At 36.2% G+C, this 19,760-nt stretch overlaps 2 protein-coding genes across 17 annotated transcripts in view; one reads left to right on the top strand and one right to left on the bottom strand.

The window, feature by feature from the left end:
* LOC308198916 (uncharacterized protein) overlaps window positions 1-19,760 on the bottom strand; it is an 802,411-nt gene that overhangs the window by 110,410 nt on the left and 672,241 nt on the right. The window contains exons 16-17 of the mRNA XM_080602160.1: window positions 14,150-14,292; window positions 6,528-8,960 (exon numbers count right to left, since the gene is read on the bottom strand). The gene's annotated coding sequence lies outside the window, so the exon portion shown is untranslated. The remainder of the gene's footprint in view (window positions 1-6,527; window positions 8,961-14,149; window positions 14,293-19,760) is intronic.
* Window positions 1-19,760, top strand: part of KCNT2 (potassium sodium-activated channel subfamily T member 2) — a 148,458-nt gene that overhangs the window by 112,408 nt on the left and 16,290 nt on the right. For 9 of the 16 annotated variants that reach the window (XR_013954268.1, XR_013954269.1, XR_013954270.1 and 6 more), the window contains 5 exons: window positions 5,070-5,181; window positions 12,818-12,919; window positions 14,211-14,294; window positions 15,720-15,848; window positions 18,368-18,388. Coding sequence is in view for 12 of the 16 variants with exons in the window: in XM_080602125.1 (XP_080458251.1) it covers window positions 5,070-5,181; window positions 12,818-12,919; window positions 14,211-14,294; window positions 15,720-15,848; window positions 18,368-18,388 (448 nt within the window). In the remaining 4 variants the exon portion in view is untranslated. Of the gene's footprint in view, window positions 1-5,069; window positions 5,182-8,801; window positions 8,895-12,817; window positions 12,920-13,374; window positions 14,120-14,210; window positions 14,295-15,719; window positions 15,849-17,296; window positions 17,558-18,367; window positions 18,389-19,760 lie in introns of those variants that run through there. The other 7 variants (XM_080602131.1, XM_080602130.1, XM_080602126.1 and 4 more) reach the window with 6 other exon arrangements.

The following is a 19,760-nucleotide window of genomic DNA, read 5'->3' as shown; positions in this document are numbered from 1 at the left end:
TTAAAACTTTTCCTAGAACACATACAAAACGTTCACTATATTTTATGTAATATCAGAGTTGTAGAAATAACTAAGCTTCACAAAGAGGCGTAAAGTAGTGGCATTTACCTGTTTTGCAGAATAAACTACACAGAAGATAGAGGCTAAGTCTGAATCTCATTGATTTGATTAACTCAAATCAACTTATCTCATTAAGGGCTGCAGACAGGCCTGAAAAGATGTTCCAGGTGCGCTGTAATACTGTTTGGCCTAGGTTGCCATTTCTAATAAACCTGTTCTGACATTATTCCCTGATTTACATAAATTAGTCTTGCCTTGCCAGAAGAGTTGTTTTCCCCCCCCCAACTCCCTTTAGGAGCTGAATGTATTGTTTATAGCATGACAAGGTTATTAGCACCTTTAAGGCTAGAAATTGTTCCATACCAATTAGAGTTGTGACACTAGCTTATCTGACTTAATTACAGTTAAAAGGAGTGAAGAAGTGTGACTCAGTCAGTCATACAGAATTATAAAGGACTTTTTTTAATCCTCTGGACAGAAAAGAAGTAGGGAGAAATTAAAAAAATAAAAGTACAAGGAGAAATTACTAGTTTTGGGCTGTGTCCTAGAGATGCTTCCCACTTCTTGATGTAAAATAAGCCACCAACTATTGAGTCCCTATTGATAGCCATGACCTTAGAAAAATAGGTTTCCTTAGGCAGAGAATCTGTGCTAGAAAGAGCATTTATATTTACTCTTACTTTATATTAATGGATTTAAATGTTGGTGTTTGAAAAGTCCTTTTTAAGTTCCTATAAGCTAACATTGTGATGCCTATGTTTCAAATATTGCAAGAAGTCAAAATGTAGCAGTACACCTAATAACTAAGAAGTTCAGCTGGGATCTGGCAATCAGCACAAAATGAGGTTCATCTATAAATGAGGTTATGATGGCATTACATCGTTTATCATCTTGGCTCAGGAAAAAAACTAAAATGCGTCTCTCACTTGTCTGATTCCCAAATACCATTTCAACAGCAACCCATGTTTTCCATTAGGTTGCTTAAGGCTTTCTTCTCCCAGTCCAGCCGTTTACTGTTTTTTATATATATATATATATTATATATGCATATATATTTTAAGCCAGAATGGAGTAGAGAAGAGGAGTCTTGGCACAGAATTGGCCTGTTCTGGTGCTGAAAGCTTGCAGGCAGTGCCTTACACCAGGGACAAGAGACAACCTGGCTTTGACAACCTGGAAAGTCTTTTCCCCTAATTCTGCTAGAGGGCACTCTTAAAGTATGAATTTTACCAATAGCAGGTTTGAAACAGATTTCCTAACCGAAGTCAGTTTCTACATCTTGGTGATGAACTAAATCCATTTTTAACAGAAACCTAGTAAACTGCAAATTTCCTGCAAGTTGTATACATTTTATCATTAGATCAGGTGTTCAATTTACTGCTACTCTTAGTTCTAAATGTTATACTGTTATTTGTCAAACCTGAATGTCTGTCCTTTAAACACAGCAGTACAAAAATTTTCAGCCAGCAGAAGTTTAAGTAATTATTCACTACACAATGCAGAATTAATGCAGAAGAAATCAGGATTTAAAGAGGAAACTTATTCCTCAGAACTTTAAGAAATTTGTTAAGCTCCTTAATAGATAAAAGTTCATACCTATAGAATATGACATTCTCAGGATTTTTACTTTTTAAACACATGATACAAGTGAAGATGTATCACAGACGCATCTCAAGGGTATGGTTATTCTGTATTTAATCTGTGTATGCAGACTCTATTCAGACTCTATTCCTTAAGTGCTTTATCTTTAGTAGGACATAGCAGACTGTGTAACCACTCAGAGTTGGTATCAGTCCGACTGTAAAAGCTAAGAAGCTACAGAAGTTCCTGAGTGTACACAATGCCTTTCAGGGTACAGTGCACACAAATGGTCATCATTAAGTGATTCAAATTCTCACCCAGTTTGCCAGCTCCATTAACTCATCCTTATATAATCACTTAATATTTGGTTATTCACAGGGATGTAAGTGCTAACATAACAATGGCTAGCATTTCTATCGTCATATGATCATTAAAAGTCTACGTTTTAGCTTCAACATACCTAGAAAACTTTTGCAATAGGACATCAACATGCATGCTGGTAGGTAGTTTTTGAAATGTATTTCCCCACATTTAGGCTCTACTTGAATTAATATTTCAGTAAAGTTCCTCACACAAAACTGAAGGAAAAGACTAAAGACATGGAATTTAATTGACACTAACTTACTAAGTTCAGGTTCCAAGAAAACCACACAAAAAATGGTCGCTGAGCACCGTTTCTTATTGGTATAACATGACAGAGTTAAAGCTTTGTGTCAAGGTCTGTTGTTCAAGAAAGCAAAGCTGATATCTCACATCTTTGCAAGGGAACTCAACCACAGATTTCTCTGAGTTTGACAAATAGTTCCCTGGAGGAAGAACTAGAACAAAACAGCTTTTATTTTTTTAAATGGACAATTGCTCAAAAAATCCTTTTCATCATGGAAGTGATCATGTAGACACATGGAGATACTGCCAGTGTATGAAGGCAGGCAGATTTTAAATCACATTTTGTACAAAATCTAGAGGGCCTGGGAGAAGAAGGCTTGTGTCTCAGTATCACTAACCACTACTAGACAGGGTGAAGTAATGTGCTGATCGGAAATTCAGAGAGAACAAACACAAGATACTAAACACAGGAAGGAATAGCCTTGTGAGGCAGTGCAGGTTAGGGAGCAGCTCTTCTGGGAAGGATCTGAGGGGCTTGGCAGACAGCAAGCTGAGCATGGGCTGACAGCATGCTCTTGGCAGCAAAGGCCGACACAATTGTAAGCCGATAGCATCTTGGGCTGTGTTAATAGGAGCATGACCAGTAGATGGAGAGAAGCAATAATCCCCCTCTACTCAGCACATGTTAAACTGAACCTAGACACTGCATCCAGTTTTCAGGGCCTTGATACAGCAAAGACATAGATAAACTGGAGGAAGTTCAACAGAAGGTCACCAAGGTGGTCACAGGCAGAAGCAGATGCCCTGTGAGAAGCTGAGAGAGTAGGACTTACTCAGCCTGGAGAACAGGGAGACTAACAGGGGACTTAACAGTCATCTTAGAACTTAAAAAAAAAAGAAAGAATGTAAGCTGAAACAAGGGAGGCTCAAACTGGATGTACAGAAAACCTTTTCCCTCTTGAGGACAGGCAAACAGCAGAACTAAACACCCAGGGAGGCTGTGCAGCCTCTGTCCTTGGAGGTTTTCAAGACCTCACTGGAAAAAGCCCTGAGCAACCTGGTCTGAGCTCATAGCTGCCCATGCTTTGAAGAAGGTGTTGGACTAGAGACTTCTGGAGCTTCCTTCCAACATGAATTATCCTTCAATTTTTCTACAAACAACAGTTTTAAATTCAAAGTCACACCTGGAATACTGTGTCCAGTTCTGGACTCTCCAGTACAAGAAAGACATAGATATACTGGAGAGAGTCCAGCAAAGCACCACTAAGATGTTCAAGGGACTGAAACATCTCTCCTATGAGGAAAGGCTGAGAGAGCTGGGACTGTTTAGCCTGAAGAAGAGAAGGCTCGGGGATGTCTCAGTGCGTACATTTTTACTGGGAGGATGACTGAGCACTGCAATAGGTTCAACAGAGAGGTTGTGGACTCTCCCTCTTCAAAGATACTCAAAATCCATCTGGACACAGTCTTAGATGCTACAATAATCTCAATAATGCTTGCAAATCTTTGCTGTTTGCTATCTGTAGACCATCTGTTTGTATTCATCTATCAGTGACATTCTTTTTTCTTTTTTAAATGAAAAACACTCCTTCATGACTGAATCATTTGGGAGAACGTACTTTACAATAGTGAATCACTGGCACTGTGAACTAGAGAAAGTCAGGCAGTAGTTGCCACTTAGAATTTGCTGATTCTGAAAGTAACATCCACAATACTCCAACCCATGGCAAGTGGCAAACAATGATTTTATTCCTCATGATAGCACCTGAGTTTCTTAGTGACCTGTAATCGTTTTATTCCAGGATAAATAGTATTTCCTAGGTTTGTTTATATAGCGAGGGGAAAAAACAACATGCCAATCATTCTGGAATGATCTGATAACAAAGAAGGAAGCTTAAGTCATTGTAAAGCGATAAAATGTAACAGATTATTTTTATCTGAATGAAATGGAAGTCAGGATGTTTTAGTCATTAATACTACAATTTTCTATTATCATATGTAAATAAATACTTTCAGAATCAGAACAGATTACAGATCCATGTCTCATTTTCTTAGGAGACTAATTTACAGAGGAAATAAATAATGAGTTCTAGTCCAAATAACGTAGCATTTTCATAGGATAACCTACAAATCTTTTTCCTCGTGAGATAGCTGAGGGCTGGGGCTTCATGAAAATCTGTGTTATACAGACAGATCAGAGTTAAACTTCCTTCACTGCTTTTTGTTGTTATTGAAAGTCTGAAATAGTGTTAACTTTGAAATATTTACACATGCAAAATATTTGTGAGAACATAGATATACATAATCATACATTTGCTCAGCAATTTTAAGTTCCTACAGTCCCAAGAAGTGCTAATTCTAGTCTAGATTACTCAGTCTGTAGACACAGACTATATAAACACAACTAAAAATAAAAAGGAAATAGTACGTAAGCCAGCTCTAATCAAATGGTATAGTTTACATACAGCTGGATACCAAGCAAAACTATGTAATTCTGCATTTTTTGTTATTTTCTACAGATTTCTGTCATTTTAGAAATAATTAAATAAAACCTCTGGTAATTAAGTAGTTCCTTTCTAGCATTTAAATAGAATATAAGTTCAACCTCTGAATGTACTTTTGCTTCTTTGTGAATTCTACAGAGAACATTTGTAGAAGTTCCCTTTGCTATTATAACAGGTTTTCATTGTACCAAAAAGGTGCAGTTTTCATGCACTTAATAAAAACATGGACATAAACACAAATCATAGCATTATATAGAGCCTTACACTTGTGAATTGTTGTAATTAGAGCTATAACTGTAACGTTCTTTTAAAATACAGGTTGTTCTCAAGCCTAAGCATTATCACAGAACTAACTCACCCAGCCAATATGAGATTCATGCAGTTCAGAGCCAAAGACTGCTATTCTCTTGCTCTATCCAAATTGGAAAAGGTAAGGAGACTTCCCCTTCTCCCCCCACAATGTAAATGTTATCGTTTGAACACATTTTCTTATTTTTTCTTTTAAACAATGCTTTCAGAACAAGTGTAAACAGTTAAATTATTTTATGGTTGTAGCAGCAATGTAAAAGCAAGACAAACAGTATCACGATACAAGTCTACAAATACAGATCTTTCTCTTCAGTCACCTTCCCCCTAGCCCCATTTGCTATTGAACTTGATATCATTGCTAGGTTCTCTCACATAGCTTCCTGTTCTCTTCACCTCACGTATCTTAGTTATCTTAGCAAATTTGAGTTAATGCTAAAATCATTTTCATTATACAGAACTAAACATATGACTTCCATTTCCTAGCTGTACAGTATGTATAGTCCTAGATTCTGGGAGTAAATTTGAGATTTCAAATATTTTCACTATTCACTACATAATGTTGACATAGCATTGACATGTGTTCACATATTAATGTAAAAAAAACATTTAGTAGAAGCTTATCTTCACAGGCCAGCTCCCAGTTTCTTACATGGGAATGGAATTGTGTAAACTCAGCCTGCCTAAAGGAGATGGCCTAAGTTTTATAAGAATCAACCTTTAACTCAGTTGACTATCAATTCACATTTTGATCACAAATACTTGGGTGATATTTTGTGATTTGTCAGCCTTTGCCTGAAAGAGAAGGAAGGCTTCATCTCATTTAGGTGGTATTCTGATTTGCATATAAAAGGGAGAATCATGAAGAAGCTAGACAAAAATTACTACAGATAGAGGAGCAGTTTGCATTAGGAGGCACATTTTTCATTTGTATTATGCCACTCCCACTATCCATAAAGGTTTTTACCTGTGTTTCCTGCATTTTACCACTCCCTTTCCTCTATGGTAATTGCAGGAGGAATAAGCTGGAACTGGCTGGAATCATGCATTGGCAATTTAGAGTATCCAGTGTCAATAGCTGAAAGGCCTTCAGTACTATGTTTCACCTACTGCAAAATTATTTTTTTAAATACTCCCTTAATCCATACAACTTAATGACATGGGGAAGAAAGAACAGGAATAACTTTTTTCCCAGTATGTGATAGCTACAGTTGCTTCTGGACTACTCAATGGACAGTTAATCTATCAACTCCAATGCAATGAAACCAAGATTATCTCATTTCTCTCTCTTGCCTTATACAAGCTCCCTTTTTTACCCAGCACAAATACTGAAAATAATTAGAAATATTATAACTTCTGTAATTTTATTTATTGCACAAATGCAAAGTTGTGAACATAGGTTGGAAGCTGAACAGTTAATTTATTTCCTATCCAAACCATGCTATGCTGAAATAGCAGTAGATAATTTACCTTAAAAGAACATTTTCTTTATTGCAATTGAAGTTGCCTGCTGTTGACATTTCCCATTCATTCCATCTTAATGTTTGCAGGGAACACTTCACAGGTGGTGCTGTAGTTCATTAGGTGTTGCAGAACTCCCTCATGCAAAATCAAAGGCAATTAAGAACTTGAGTAAAAATTATCTAATGCAGTCAAATGTACAGGTGATAATTATTTCTGCATTAAGCATCCTATTTTCAGAAAGACTACAAAAGTCAAGCAAGTTGCCTTCAGGTAGCACTCAAATATGCATGCAAAATTTACTTTTCAACCTAATTGGCTATGAAAGAAAGATACACATATCAGAGGTGAAGTCCATCTGCTGTTACAGCTGCAACTTTCCTCATTTTAAAAATAAATAGATCTGGACGCCAATCTCAGCACTGACATAAGAGAAAGTAGTGGTCCTTTTATACAGCAGAGAAAAGGAAAACATAGTACTCACAGTTTAAACTTAGAACTTAGTTCTCCATTTGTCTTCGATAAGAAAAAATTAAGTAACTGTTCCTGCTTTCTTGAAAAATGTTTAGAATACCCTGGATAAGACTCAGACTTTAGTTTTCTATGATTTTTTACTATTTTGTAAGTAAATATTGCAGGTGTCGACAGAAGGATAAAATCTCTAAAGTAATCATTTTAAAATATGTACATATATCTTTTCATCACACCAACACTCTGATTTCATATCCTTCAAAGGGATAAGTATATGTATATTAGGTAAGCAGAAATCTGCCTTAAACATCCTAGCATATTTGCTATGACACACAAAAGTAGGTTGCTTTTTTCAGCTTCAGTTAAGGATAGGGCGAACAGTCTCCATTTGTTATTAATCCTGATTAGGTTTTAAAACAGATTTGAAGTAACATTAAACAATAGCAAACAGGAATTATATATAGGTAATAAAAATATTGATTGGTGCCTCTTAAGTGGTATAAATCTATTAGTTTAAGTGGATCTCCAATGATTTAGATCACCTATAGCTCTGCCTGAAAGCATATACATAATTTGCACACACATTTTGTTGTTGAACTGACAGATCTGTAGAAAGCTGTTCCAGATCTTCAACAAAAATGAATCTGTTCTTGCCAAACAGGTAGAACAGAAGCCATTAAGAACATAGTCCAAAATATCGTAAACTATTCCAAAGGTGAAGTGATACTGATCCAAAATCCCTTATGTCAAGAAAGAGACCGTATAGAGGCTTCCATACCCAGATTTAAGTCATATCTCACATGGGCAACAACGAGCATTTACCAAAACTAGCCATGCACTTACTTGTTCTCTGTAATAAGCCACTAAACTTCATCACATTTATATGTTCTTGGACAACTCCGAAACTGTGTTTCACATTATATCCTTATACATTCCATACAGCAAATTTGCACTGTTTGTACATACCAGTTAGAGCCTTCCATAGCAGTTCCATATTACTTTCTAAATTGGTGTAGACTGTATTAAATCAAGATGGGCCCTACATCTCTTTCAACCACTGAAAGAGTTGCCAAAACAGGGCTTCAGGTTACTTTGCAGTTGGTATTTTACAAGTTACATTTGAGACTAAAACCAAAATATCAGAGCCTTGATTTCTCCACTAGAAGCTACATGTACAAGGTCAAGATTTCACATGCAACTCCTTACATCACATACCCATACCTCACACTCTGGCTTGGAGCTGAAAGATACTTCCTCTCCCCTGACAAGGAGGTGCAGCACAGCCCTGGCACCACGAAACCACTGTGATGGCTCATTCATGTTTACATTAGCACAGCTTAGAATATCCTTGTGTGAACTGCATCCTGACTAGAGAGAACATAACAGTATTGACTGCTATGAAGGACTATGTGTTTATTTATTAATAGTAAAAAAAAAAAACTAAAATCATGATAATAAGGTAGGAAAGAAGGAAATAAAATGAAAACATTATGAACTTGACCTGGGCAGATATAGTCTAGTATTCTGACAATAAGCAAACCCCAAAGGAAATAATTAATTTAAAATTAAATAGCCTACATGGAAGAAGCATGGCACATGCTAGGAACTTCCCCAGACCATAAGGGTATTACTGTTTTCAAAGCAATAACAAGTGTAATTCTGAACTTCACATGAGCAAAGCCACAACCATAAGGAGAAGACTGAAGATGAAGTAAATAACTCCATCTATTAATAGCTGTTTTAAAATGTCACCAATGAATTTGCAGTTCTATTGGATGCACTCATGCCATGATCTTTTACTTACGTTCATAGAAATGATCTATGCTTTAAGTAGTTGTAACCCCTTCCTCGTGAATTCCAAAGAAGTGTCAGGGAAGGAGCTGCTGAGCATCACATGGAATAAAACAGCTGGGATATTCTGATACATTTTTGGCTTCTACATCTGCAGTATTATCTGGAAAACCAATGAGTCTGCAGGGGATAAGGAAAAACTTCAACACAGTATGCTTAAGTAAAAGTTGTATTTCTCACAAATCTCTTTTAAGCAAGAATAAAGAAAAAGCAAGCTTGTAATAAGAGAAGAAAAGAGGAAATGTAATATGTATGGGAAAAATAAACTTCCAAGCTTTCATTTTAAAATAATCCAAACAGGACCTATGCATCTATCTTCAAAATTTTGTATACAAACCAATTATTCCCCCAAAATATATCTTTTGCTTTGTCCTATCTTTCTTATCACAAAATCAGAATCTGCAACGATTTTCTCTAAACAGATGGACAGATAAACACAATACCTCAGTCATGATTTGATGATAGTCACTTCAGAGCCAGTTGCCTGTAAAGTTTTATGGCATGAATCAAAAATAATTTAATTCAATGTATGTTATAGAATGAATGTAGTTTTAATTTTAAAGTATTTGTTGTAAAACAAATCTTATGTTTTCTGTAATTCACACAGAGATTTTCATTCACAATAGCAATTGAAGAAAAATATCTTCTACTTTGCACTAAAAGAAGAGCATTTAAATACATGAGCTAAACTACAAAAGAAACACATAAGTTGTTTCTGTGGCTTACACCAGTAAGTGCAATGGTATGCTTTGCTAGGTAAAATTGTTCTTTGTACTCTGAGACTACTGCTTTCCTCAGTTCTGTCTGAAATACACAACTTACTAGAAACACCCCTTTGCTGTTTGACCAGAGTATGTGAGCACATTTGCATACATGCAGTTCACATGGTGAAGAAAAACTACGAGTCACAGAGAAAGTTACTAAAAATATAGAGCATTGCTCCAATCACAGAAACAAAATATTAGGAGAAAAACAACCAAAACCAGGCATGTTTTTTTTTTTTCTGTGCGAGATAATAGTCCTCCTCCTTTCCCTTGCTTATGTTGAAACCTCAGCTCAATACTTTTACTTGTTCCACAGAAGCAGTGTAAATCTTAACAATAAACATGACTCATGAAGGGCAGATTTAAGCTCTTGAATTTAAACACATTGAATTTATTAGCTATAACAATGTATGTGGTATTTCTTTCTACTGATTCAACAGGAAAAGCAAGTCCACCAGATGCTTTTGAAATTATGTGCAAAAAAACAAACAACAACAAAACGCTTACATACCTGACACCTGCTTCTCTGGTTGTTCATTTAAACTGCTTGTTTAAACTAACATCTCTACTGTGCTTCTAGTGATTACATTCTTCCAAAAAGGAAAATGCAACTCAAACTGATACTGTAGTGTCAAATAAAATTCATCATATAATAGTCCTGCATTGTAAGGGTAACTACAAAAATTCTTAAGTTTTTATACTCTTGAAAAAATACGTAATTTAAAGAACAGACAATATTTTACCAGCTTTTTAAGCAGGTTATAGGTTTTAAGAAATACGTGCTCTACACAAACACCTCTAAATAGCACCTGTGGACAGGATAATATTGTCAGTTTGAGTTAATTGGCTTATAGTGTAAGTCCTATATCACAGTTATACTTAACAAAAAATTCTAAAAACAAAACAAAAGAGTGTAGTTTCTCTCCCTCTCTTTTTTTTTTTTAATACCTTATGACATAAAAGCACTAAGAAGAGAGGATTGTGACCCTACAGAAAAAAGGAGTAGAACATCCTTTCCATTTAGCTTTGGTTTGGATACCTGGTTATTTGTTTGTAGAGTCTATGCACAATGTCCAGTGTACTAAAGTGGGTTGACAAGTATGAGAATAAACCTAAGCTGAATAGTATGGAAATCGGATCTTTAAAAGGAAGTGTAGTTGAACATTTTAACTGCAAGTCTTTCCATGCTGATGATTATGGTAGACACTGAGACATATGCATGTAGAACAGAGAGGCCTGCTTATTAGTAATTTGCCATAACATGATTTATTTATTTTTTTAATAGTAATGGGCCTGCACCTTTAGTCTTGACCTGTCTGATGATTAGGGAATAATCGTCTGTTTTGTGGAAAACTTACTTAGCTAGTCAGCAGAAATGCAGCTGACAGACTTGAAACAGACTTCAGCTGTTATCAGAGCAGTTAACATCGCAGGGGTCACAAAGGGAACCCAGAAACTGTGTTCCAGGCAGTGTGGGACTGCACAACAACAGATGGACACAGCAAGCCTTGGTCCTCCCCACCTCCTGCTGGAGAGGTACCTACAGCAAATCAGCTATCTCAACCCAGCCAGAGTTCTGGAGGCTAGTTGCCATCATTCAGATAGTGCTTGGTATGGATATATCTTGTGAATTAACAACTGGTTATCCTGACTTCAGTCACTGGTAGCACTGTGTAAGATTCTGGATCCCTCTTTGAGCAACAAGAACTGCTAGTGAGAGATGCAGTCTGTTTGGCAAAGTTAATTTCTTTGCCAGCCTGGTTAGGAGTAAGTTGTGAGTTAATGAGTTGCATTGGTTTATCTGATGCTGTCAGGTGAGTGCTCAGGAAGAGTAGGAGATACGACTTTCTACACTAATGCCATCTTTTAAGCATACATTTTAATTTGGCAATGCTTGTTCCAGTGCATATCTTCAAGGAGGCTCTACAAGCTGTTTCACTGTTCTATCATCCTCATACTGAAAAAAAATTGTTTCCTTATGTTCACAAAGAGTTACTTGTATTTCAGTTTGTGCCCATTGCCTCTTGTCCTGCCACCAAGCACCACTGAAAAGAGCCTCACTCCACCATCTTCACATCCTCTCTTCAGATATTTGTACACATTAATGAGATACATACAAGCACCCTCACCACCTCCCCTGCCCTGAACCTTCTCTTCTCCAGGCTAAACAGTCCCAACTTTCTCAGCCTTTCTTTACAGGAGAGAAGCTCCAGTCCATCATCGTGATGCTTTGCCGGAGTCTCTCCAGTATGTCTGTGCCTCTTTTCTACTGGTGAGCTCAGGACACAGTATTCCAGGTGTGACCTCACCAGTGCTGAGAAGAGGTGCAGGATCACCTGCCTCAACCTCGTTGCACACTCCTCCTATTGCCCAAGACACTATTAGCCTTGTTTAACTTGGTGTCCACCAGGACCCCCATGTTCTGTTCTGCAAAGCTACTTTTGAGCCTGTCAGTAGCAAGCATGTACTGGTGCATATATGTGATGGATATGTGTCTTAATTACAAGCTATGTAACATTTCTGTACTTTGAGAACACATCTCATTCTTCATGACATCTCTGAACCAAAAGCTTGATGCATTCTCTCTCCTTAAAACAGCAAGATCATTTCCAGCCTGTAGTTTCACAAATAACTAAAGGATTAAGAAGCACATTGGTGTGGTGTCTCTACACGAGTTGTGATACGAAAAAGAAATAACATAACATAATTATGTTCTTTTGCTTCCCTTCCCTAGAAGTATCAGAACAAGAAGTTTCTGCCCTAGTCCACATCTGATCTCCTCTCACGTTATCTGAAATACTATTTCTTCCCTTTTGAATCAGATTCCGTTATGTTTCATGTTCACATCCCTAGTAGACTTTCTGGATCTCAACAAGAGTACACTGTCAGCATCAAGAAATTTGGATCAGGAATAACAAGAGCTTTGCTTTAAGCACAGTTGAAATCCCACAATCTTTGTTTAAAATGATCTGGTAGAAAGTCCCTGTGCAACTGCAGATGTGAAGATTGAAACAATGTATGCATTAAACAAAATCTTTTAACTTGAAAAACTAAGTATTGAACACAGGTGCTACATATTTGTGGAAACTATAATTCAGGGTAAAGGGATTTTACACTTTTGGTCTCTTCCAAGGTAATATCAGTTTGATATATTATAATCCTTCCAAAAGCAGCACTAAAATTATGATTTTTTTATTATTCATTTCTATACAGAAAGAGCGGGAGAAGGGATCTAATTTGGCATTTATGTTTCGACTGCCTTTTGCTGCTGGCAGGGTTTTCAGCATCAGTATGTTGGACACACTGCTATATCAGGTATTGTGACTGTCTTCTCTCAACGTAGATAACATGCATTCTTACCACCCGTTTTATTGTACGTAATTGTCAGATGACCCTGTTTTCCTACATGTAAGCCATTAATGTAGGTGCCTGTGCCAGGAGCCGTCAAAGACGGATCAGTGGAGCATGCTCCATGTGACCTTGCTATTACAGTAATCAAGCCCCCAAATTACCCTCATTGAATGAATTCTGCTTTTAAACAATATGATACTTGCTATGAAACTCTCTAGAGTCTGGTGAGATGGATAATTTTGATTCAAACTGTATAAAATACACATTATACAGGCTGTTAACACTTGTATTCTGCAACAAAAAGTCAGTGCCCTTTCCCACAAAGTAGCATGTCTAACCACAAAAATCAACAGAAATATTTGCATGAGTAATTTACCAGCCATCTTACCAGCCAGCCTCTTCTTACTCTTGTCAACTAGACCTCCAGATGACCAGCCATCACACTTTAAAGCCAAAGAACAACTAGCTGCAAGTTGTGTTCCAAGAAGGAAAGATAACCTGCCTTCAATGCTGCGCCACCAAGAGGTGGCAATGAACAGTCCTATAAAAGTCTGCAGAGCACACACAGTCCTCCGATTCCAGCAGCCCAACTGATAAGGAGGAGAAACATTCATGGTTTTAGCTGATCTAATGTCTGTTCCTGGTCTTAGCCTGCACTTCTACATTTAGTTTGCTTAGTCATATCTAATTTCCACCTTTCTGCCAATCAGTAAAACACTTTGTTAGAGCAACAAGCCTAAACTGAGATAAGGCAGATCTACTTTAAACATTAGCTGGATCAGCAAAGACAAATGGCTCCAGTTTGAATTAAAATAATAGCAGTCTCACCTTAGCATTATCCACTACTCAGTACTGCAGCTCCATCTAACATAAGACAGCATTTCATCTGCACTGAAGATAGTTCTTTTAATTTCATAATCAACAAAGCTAACATCTTACTTCCACTGATGTTACATCTACATGCATCTTAGTTTTCAGGCTTCCTCATTATACCTTAGTCTCTCTGGTCTCTCTGAATCTTTTTGTATACATATGCAGAACCAAAAAACATATATATATATTTTTCCTGTCAGTAGATTCAGCATGCATAAATAGTTATTTCTACAATGATTAAGATATCTAAAATATAAAGAGATTGATTTTAAATGCAGATGTGCAATTTGTTTAGCATTCACACATGGTGCATATGGTTACCTGCTCATCTGTTCATTAAAGTTTTCTTTCTTCTCTGTCTTTCCTGTTAAAAATCTTGCAGTCATTTGTGAAAGATTATATGATTTCTATCACAAGACTTCTGCTGGGACTTGATACCACACCAGGATCTGGGTTTCTTTGTTCTGTAAGTTTAAAAAAAAAAAAAAAAGGTAAATTATTGATATTACAGAATAACGAATAATATTCTGTATTGTCTGCAAAACACCTCTACTTTCTTTGTAGAGCAGTTTCCTTTGTGAAAGTCCAAGAAAGGCCATCTGTTTCCTTTTTCACTGGGGAGAAGACAGGTAAAATAGGTAGAAAATGTGTCTGGTTTTAGTTACGTCCAAAGCAAAAAACATTCCCTACCCCTAAAACCCACAACACATTCTATAAAGCATAAAAGAAAACAGGAAAGACAGGAAAACACAGAAGTGCAAGTTTTGCTGTTGTTTTTGCTCCCTCCTCCCCCCTTTTTTTAATGTAGATGGCAGTTCAGCAACCAATTTTAATAACCAAATATATCAAAAATAGGAAACTCTACCTGCCTGTAGAGCCTGGCTAGCACTTAATATACAATGCTGTTTGACAATACCTGTTTCCATCATAGGTAATGAAGGGAAAAATTGGACTTTATATAAATATATATCTACACACATACCTAAACTGAAGTAATTTAGTATATGTTACTGATGTTCAAATTATTTTGTTCAGGTGTCTCTATAATCCCTATGCAGAGTTAAATATGTTTAAGTGGGTTACTCCACCCAACTTTGTTTTCTCCCACACCAAGGTAGCAAACATAGGTGAGTTGTTTACTAGTTGCTTTCTGGGGAAATATAAAGAATCGCAGGCTGTTGCTCTCAAAAATAAAGTTACCTTTTCTCTGATCAACATTGGCTGAAGAAGTCTGGTTTTTAAAAGAAGCACTTTAGTGTTTTTTGGCCAATCAGCAAACTGTTACAGTGGAATGCCAGTTAGTTTAACCTTTGATAAGGGACTCATAAATATCTTGAAATAAAGTTTTTCAAATATTTCATGACTTCAAATTAACTTAGGAAATTTTTTATACCATTTATGCTTAGTGTATTGCTTTCTCCACCTTCTTTCTCCCCAAATACTGAGCTTGCTGTCTAAAGAACAGTTATCTGGCAGCATTCAAAATATTTGCTTGTTCTTCAGTCTGTCCATCAACAGGTTCTAACTACTGCTGATATGTAGTTCATTCTTTTTATATTTATTATTCTTTTTATATTTTACTCAGATAATGAACACTGGATGAGGGATACCATCCAGTTTAAATAATTTTAAAGTTTAAATAATTTTAAAACAAAGACAGAAGTAATTACCAAATGACTGAACCACTTGCACCGCAATGTCTACCAGAGAACAAAGGAACAGCATCTACAAACTTGATAGAAATTTCAAATTTATTTTGAATGAAAGGTGCAACTCTACAATATGATCGTTACCAGCCAGCATTTAGTTGTCAATTTTTCTCAAGAGTAGTATAATGAACCATATAAGCCATCATGAGTTAAAGTTTTCCTTCCTATTATTGTTTGTTCAGATGAAAATCACAGAAGAAGATCTGTGGATTAGGACATATGCCAGACTATATCAGAAACTTTGCTCTTCTACAGGAGACATTCCAATTGGAGTCTATAGGACAGAATCTCAAAAGCTTACAACATCTGAGGTATGTCACTTCACTATACTTTGGAGCTGGTTACAGAGTATTCAAGATTTATTTATTTATTTGTTTTCAAACGGACCTCGTAAAAATTGGAACCACTTATTTAAAGAACATTGGGGGTGCCATGTCTGCAAATGCACTTAATTCCAGCCCACTAAGGTCTCCCTCTGCTGGCATGTATACAGTCAGATTAACACAAGGCCCAGACCACGTATCAGACCCAGTTTATGTACAGATTTTCATTCCAATGCTCATCTATGAAGTAACTAACTAAAAAGCAAATACAGCTCAGGAACAGGTAGGACAGGCTATGATAGCTAGAACTAGGCTGAACTTGCATGTAGTGATCAACAACAATATCCATAACAAGCTGTACGACCAGGTCCTGTATCAGGTGCAACAAGAATGTCAACACGCTAACCCAAACAGGTGGCATTTCAGTATTCATATGAATTTGTAACTAGAAATGAACTAGAGAATAAAATTGTTATTAAAAATATAATGGTATTTCTTTAACCTTGGCTGTTAGGTGTTATTTTTGTATACGTGTCTGCCATATAAATACATATTTCTCCCTGTGTGTGTACATACACACACATATCAATATCGATACTCTGTTTCCTATGTAACAAATGTGCTGGTGACGGTCCTACATCGCTAATTTTCATTTTTTGTTTGTGCAGCTTCCATATCTCTTATCCATAAGCCATTTGTTTACACGAGCATTAATACTGCCATCTCATTAAACCATGATTCAAATATGGCTCTAATTTGCAACAAAATTTTTCTGCTTCTGAAATACAATCTCAGTTTACAGATTTCCAATATAGACGATTTATATTCTCTTCTGTATTTCAGAAAAAGGTTATAAAACATTAAGCCATTTAACTACAGGCTTTATCTTGAAGCAAGTACAAACGTTTGTTTAAAGTTAACTTAAAAATAAGGGTTACAAGAGGCTGTGCAAGATTCCAAGTTGACTAGTGACTCTTTGTGGACCACCAATACTGCTCCAGGTGGCTTTTACAGCTTACCTAGTGTGCTCTGCACTTGCAATAATGTCAGGTGACTTTAAATTTAGCAGCATTAACACAATCCATCAAAATCCCTTTGAGAAGAATATAGGCAAAATCACTGCCGTTGCCGCTAATATGAAAAAAAAGTTGTCATAGCCTTCATCAGAGCAAAGGACATGGCAAACTAAGAATTCATTAAAACACGGATAAGACTTTCAAAGGCTTTACTGAAAAACAAGGTTTAAAAGTCAGTCAGTTAACTCTAAACTCACAATTTTACCGTAACACGGGGAACCTTTGAAGCCTGTACTTTAGTGCTTGAATACCTGATCAGACCAGGCCCAGATTTTCTGGGGAGGGTAATCATCTTTTACAAAGAATCAATTAAAAAAACAAAACAAAACAAAACAACCTCCTGCTATTACTTCCTGACAGGTTCCATTGGTAGTCTCCTGAAGAGTTTGAGATAAATCAGACAGAGGAAGAGTTGGAAAAAAATAAAGACATCTAGTTAAATTCCCAAGTTGTCACGTACTGGATTCAAGTGGAAGAGTGGCAATGTCTCTGTTTATTAAAGTAAAAACATTTATTAACCATTTTAAAAAGCTCCAGAATCCGAATGCAGACCCCCAGCAGTATTTCCCACATGTACATACTCCAACAGTTTCTTGTTCAGTGAGTGAGCATTCGTGAAAACCTTACCTTTCTACAGAGGCACAGGAGTCTTTCCTAACCTAGCTCTTCCCCAGAATATGTAGAAGCATCACATCTGGCTCTGCTTCTGTGGTGAATGGAGAAATTCTGAAATTTGTAATCTTTCTGCAGAGCTATTCCATTATTAATTTCCAACTAATTTAATAAATAGTATTAGTGTGAGCTATCATTTAGCTTTTCAATATATTAAACCAGAAAACAGCTTTAAAATACTGTTTGATGAGGTCTTTAAAGTGGAGGTTAGAGAAATATAAATTAGTATATTTTTTTGTTATTGTTGTTAGAAATGATGAATTTCTAGCCATAAATTGAAGGTTTCTAATGCGGAACCTCAAAAGTGTATATCAATTTGATTTTAAACAGACATATAAAACTTAATTTGTATTGCGTATATGTTGGAGCAGGCAGTTAATGTTTAACTTGATTCACAAGAACAAAATATACAATTATTATTTCTATATGCACTAGTTCTCCTTTGAAACCTTTTTTGTACTATCTAAATAAGGCACCCTCACTTCACTCTGACAAACAGATACATGTCTTGCCCCTAAAAATAAAGTTTTCAGTGATCTAGTTGCTAAAGAACGTGAAAATCTAGTTTGCCACACAATGAGCTGGTTAGATAGATTCCATCTATTTCCATTTAATTAAGAAGAGAGATATGGGATCTTTCTTACTACCTGTGTAATTGATTTTCTGTGGTTGCTGTTAAATACTCCATGTTTGCTTCTTTAGATTCACTTCAGTTTAAATTGTCTTTTGTTTTGTTCCCCCCACCCCTTCCATTGTCAGTCACGAGAAACGGCTTCACAAGTAAGTATTTGCTTATTGTCTGCCTGTTTCTGAGTCACACCCCGGGAGTAAAATCCTTACAGGAAATAGAACTATGCGATGGAACATCCTTGAATAAATAAAGCTTAAAGCAACATTGTTCTGTACACAAACATCTTATTGAAAATTTGAAAGCTGACAGAATGACTTAAAAAAAAAGCCCAATGAGATTTGGTAGGCTATCCCTATTGAATCCTGAAGATAACAGATCATCTTCACAGTGAGCTGAAAACCTTGATCCTAAACGCATTAACTGCTAATGGACAAAAATCCCCAAGTTTATCATAAAGAATATGTGGCTACACTTAAACCTGGTTCAGGTTGCTGGTGGAGCAAAATTTTCAACACTGACAAGGTCAACAGAATCTTGCCTTCAGATTTTATTTTAATAGGAAAAGATCTTTAGAACCTCAGTAGCTCTTCAAATAAATTTGGTATATTCACTGATCACTTTGAATGTATTATGAACTCTTTCTATTATTGGGGTTTCATATAAAGTAACCCAAACCCAACTTTAAAAGTCATCTTTGTTTTGGATTTAAAAACAAAAAAAAACAACCCACAACACATCAAACTGGCATCAGTAACTGGGTAATAAGACCACAGTGATATCAGGATATTGGTGAGGGCTTCACTATTTCAGTGCCAAAGAAAGACATGTTTTAAATATCACAACAGCTCAAGATTATAAGGAAGTAGGGTGGTTTTTTTTTTGAAAATAGAATCCAAAAGTATTAGTTAAATCTAAAATTGTAATTAAAATAATTTTAAAGTGATCTTCTGAAATGTTTCCTCATCTTCCTTATTTTCTTTTTTTGCGTATGTTACAACTGCATATGTAGTCCATTCACCTGAGTTATTTTAGTACTGCTTTGTGTGATTGCACAAAGCGTACTATTGGTCACAGTTGGGTGGCATGAAGAAAACAGAGGGCCAGATTTTGGCCCTTTTAAGTCTGCTTTGTTACAATATCGTTGCTAAAAAGCAACGTAACTATATCTCAAGGTAGGAACTATAGATTACCATGCTCTAAATCACACTTTAGAATATTGCATACATCTTCAGGCACAGATGTATTCCAGAAATCATGTGCTGGTAGATCAAAAATACCTGGAAATGAGACACTGGTAACAGGCAATTTTCACCTGTAGTCTTAAGAGAGCACTCAAAATGGTGCAGTCAAAGCAGTTACAACTTGAATATTTTTTTAAAATTAAAAAAAGTTAAATGCTTGGAGGAAAGTAGAATTCATTCAGAGTTGGTTCCTAGATCTGGGAAAGGCAGTACCAGAAGGCTACAGTTCTTATTCTCAGAATCAAAATGGAATCAGGCATTAATTAAGGCTCAATTTAAA

Source organism: Anser brachyrhynchus, assembly GCF_964034855.1.
Source record: "Anser brachyrhynchus genome assembly, chromosome: 8".
Taxonomy (NCBI): Eukaryota; Metazoa; Chordata; class Aves; order Anseriformes; family Anatidae; genus Anser; species Anser brachyrhynchus.
This window is presented reverse-complemented; position numbering and strand designations above follow the sequence as displayed.